This window comes from Eucalyptus grandis, chromosome 8 (assembly GCF_016545825.1).
Source record: "Eucalyptus grandis isolate ANBG69807.140 chromosome 8, ASM1654582v1, whole genome shotgun sequence".
NCBI classification, from domain to species: domain Eukaryota; kingdom Viridiplantae; phylum Streptophyta; class Magnoliopsida; order Myrtales; family Myrtaceae; genus Eucalyptus; species Eucalyptus grandis.
In genome coordinates, this window is record NC_052619.1 from 604800 (window position 1) to 608552 (window position 3753).

General features: G+C 40.2%; 1 protein-coding gene across 1 annotated transcript; it reads left to right on the plus strand.

The window, feature by feature from the left end:
* The first annotated feature begins 1345 nt into the window (after nucleotides 1-1345).
* On the plus strand, nucleotides 1346-3124 carry LOC104456198 (shewanella-like protein phosphatase 2). The gene has a single exon (XM_018862110.2). It carries the CDS (start codon nucleotides 1452-1454, stop codon nucleotides 2664-2666), a length of 1215 nt encoding a protein of 404 aa, XP_018717655.2. The 5' UTR covers nucleotides 1346-1451; the 3' UTR covers nucleotides 2667-3124.
* Nucleotides 3125-3753: the final 629 nt, after the last annotated feature.

Genomic DNA, 3753 nt, shown 5'->3' on the forward strand with positions numbered 1-3753 from the left:
ACATATACATACATATATATAAGCAATTCTACCCTTTATATATATATATATTGTTCTAGCCCTTTTCGGTATTGTCTTTCATAGTGACTGCACTACAAATAATGAAAGATGAGTAAATCGTGTATAATGCTACATCAACCTCAACATTCAATCTTTTAGAAATTTGTGTTGAAACTCAAAGTTGAGAAATTCAGGATCATGAGAATAACTTAGGGAAATAAAGTAAATAATTTGTAGATAAAACTATCATTTCTTTACTCTAATATATGATTAGTGCTTGCTTAGATTACAAGTCATGACAATGGAGAATAAGTTCATAAGAAGACTCACGTGAAGGAAAGTTGAAATGTAACGGGTGTGAATGAGGCGGTTATAGCCAAAAAAATAAATAAATAAGTTTTTGAAAGAGACGTGGGTAGTTTTGTCTTTTAGTAAATTAGTACAAAAGAAAAAAATGTAAGAAATAATTTAAATCAAGAGTGGGACTTGTAAAGGATAAAGTAATCTATTTAATGTGATAGGGGATGTTAGAAGCTAATTAAGGGTGAAAATACTGTGATCCTTTTTTAAAATTAAAATGAGTCTAGTAATTTCTATAGAAAAGTGATGGGATTACTCTTTAATGAGGGAAAAAGGGACAAATCAAATCGCTCTCATTCTTTGTTATTTCAGTAGTGCGGTCGCCTACAATATGTTGGCATGGTCATAAAAGGGTCATTTATTATTAATGAGATGACGAATTTGATTCATGTTGTGAGCGAAGATTTCTTGGTGCATATTACCTCTATTATTAATAAGTAATTAACGAGATCTCAAGTTTGATTCACATTGCATTTAAAGATTTCTTAATTGATAGATCTTCGTGGGTTGTAGTGATGGGTTTGCCTATATCATATCTTTATGATAAGTCATAAGACTAGGGGCCTTATCACACTTCCATCGGAAAAGAAAAGAAAAGAATTCACTACTTCGATGAATAGTAATAACCACTATTTTTTTTTTTGGAAAAGAAATGGATAGATTCACTAAAAGTCTTAAAATTTGGAATGAAAGTGCTTTCAAAATGTGTAATAAATTCTAAAATTTGTTAAGAAAGTATAATCAAGTCATAAAATTTTCAAAATATGTAGTTAAATTCTAAATCTTACAATGAAAATGAAAATGTAATCGAGTATTAAAATATTTAAAAATATAATTAATAAAATAATTTGATTAAATAAATATAAAAATATTTAGGACTTAATTGCAAAGGTGAATTTTAGTTCTTTCAATGTGATTGTCTCTCATAGACGACAAGAAAAGAATAACTTCCCCCTCTGCGAAGACTCTTGGAATGCGGAAGTTGCAGAGAGAGGGGGAAATTAGAGCAGAGCCACCAACCAGCGTCGGCTCCTTCTCCTTCTCCTTTAAAAGGTACCAACTTTACCACAAAGCCGAAGACGAAAGAGACGATGGCGAATGACCCGAAGGAATCGCCATCGCATTCGCGTGCGCAGTCCGCACGCATCTGCGATCGGGTCCCGCAACTCCTCTCCTCCTTCGTCGACACCTTCGTTGACTTCTCCGTCAGCGGCGGCCTCTTCTTGCCGCCGCAGGACCCTAGCCACCAGCCGCCGCCGCCGCTGCAGACGCTCCACTCCGCTCCCGACCGCGTCGTCGCCATCGGCGACCTCCACGGCGACCTCCCCAAGTCCAAGCAGGCCCTCGCCCTCGCCGGCCTCATCGACGCCGAGGGTAGATGGACCGGCGGCTCCTCCACCGTCGTCCAGGTCGGCGACGTCCTCGACCGCGGCGGCGACGAGCTCAAGATCCTGTACTTCCTCGAGAAATTGAAGCGGGAAGCGGCCAGGTCTGGAGGTAAGGTTATCACTATGAATGGCAATCATGAGATTATGAATGTGGACTGCGACTTTAGGTATGTGACCGAGCAGGGATTAGAGGAATTTAGGGCTTGGGCTGATTGGTTTAGGACTGGGATTGCTATGAAGGGGCTGTGTAAGGCGTTGGAGAAGGAGAAGGATCCTCTCGATGGGATTCCAGTAGCCTTTCCTGGCATCAAGCAGGAATTTCTCGATGGTTTTAGAGCTAGAATCGCTGCACTGCAGCCGAACGGGCCGATTTCAAGTCGTTTCTTGTCACAAAATTTGACCGTGGTGGTTGTTGGTGAATCTGTTTTCGTTCATGGAGGGATCTTGGCGGAGCATGCGAGTTACGGATTGCAGAGGGTCAACGACGAGGTGAGGGATTGGATTAATGGCCTAAAGGGGAGATTATCGCCACATTACATGAGAGGGCGGAATTCTTTAGTTTGGTTGAGGAAATTCTCGGATGAGAATGCAAAGAATTGTGATTGTTCTGCCCTTGAGCATGCTTTAGCCACGATTCCCGGTGCGAAGAGGATGATCATGGGGCATACTATCCAGGAGTCTGGGATCAATGGGGCTTGTAACGACAGGGCGATTAGGATTGATGTTGGCCTGTCGAAAGGATGTGGTAATGGTTTGCCTGAAGTTTTGGAGATAACTGGGAATTCGGAGTTGAGGATCTTGACATCCAACCCTCTTTACCAGAATAAGCACAGGTCTCACTTAGGTGATGATAGGAAGAGTGGGCTGGGATTGTTGCTCCAAGAAGGGGGACCGAGGCAAGTGGATGTGAAGTCCTAAATGTCCCAAAGGCCAGTCTCTCTGAATTGACTAGTTTTATTGGATTTGTTTCAGAGGTGATCTCTTGACGATGTTGGGTCATATGGTACAGTATTCAATTTTAGACGGTCATTCACCTTGTATACCATTAAGAATAATTGAACTTATTGGTGAGAGCTTTCCACATGATGTTCAGATTGTAGCTGGAAAGAGTAGACTAATTACTTTTAGATGCAGACTTTGAAATCTGTAAACCATTGATTATGAATAGGGTACAATCAAGTATACAGGCATTCTCAGGACGTCAAAATTTTACTTTGTGCTGTGAAGTTGATTTTTCCCTTTCCCCTTATCTTCTCTTTATTTCATGTCAAATGTTGCTGCGGAACTGCAGAAAGTTGCAGCCCAGATTCAAACATGCGTGCTTGTATTTCATGGAAGTTGATTGGCATATGTCAGTTGTCTTGAGTTGATCAGTATTCGACTTTTTCATTGTTGCAAAAATTTAGCCTCCAGCACTGGTGGTCTAAGAGACCATCTGTCTTAGTTCCATTAGGAGAGTAAATACACCCTTTCTGCTATATGTGTTAGGGAGCATAAAATGTTCTCATAAGATTTGAGAAATCTGGCGTAGTCAGATGCTTTCATGTAAATGAAATGGGTTGTTTGTTGGGTTGGATTGTGGGAGTTGATTTAATTAGCTGGATCTGTATACTAACCCAAGAGCGGAGATTGTTCAACAGGCTGTAGAGTTGCCGCATAACATACTTCATCAGATCGAAGGATGTCAACACTTGTAGGGAAGCTCATATGCAAGAAATATAGCGATCTTGGTCCATTATTCTCTATTCAAAAGTCAAGTATCATAAACCTCATAAGTTCATCAAGTACATATTTCTAAGGCATTTCTTCTGGTACAATCTGCAGAAAATATATGGCCTCAATGCGTGGGAAATCTTTTTCATAAGTAATTAGAAGTGCCATCATTTTCTTATGATGCTCATTCGAGTGTCAAATTTTTTTTTTTTCGCTTGCTTTGAGTGTCGCATTAGGTGTAAAATCATCCACTTGAGTGCCTATTCTAACAATTTATTCTACGTGGCTTTTT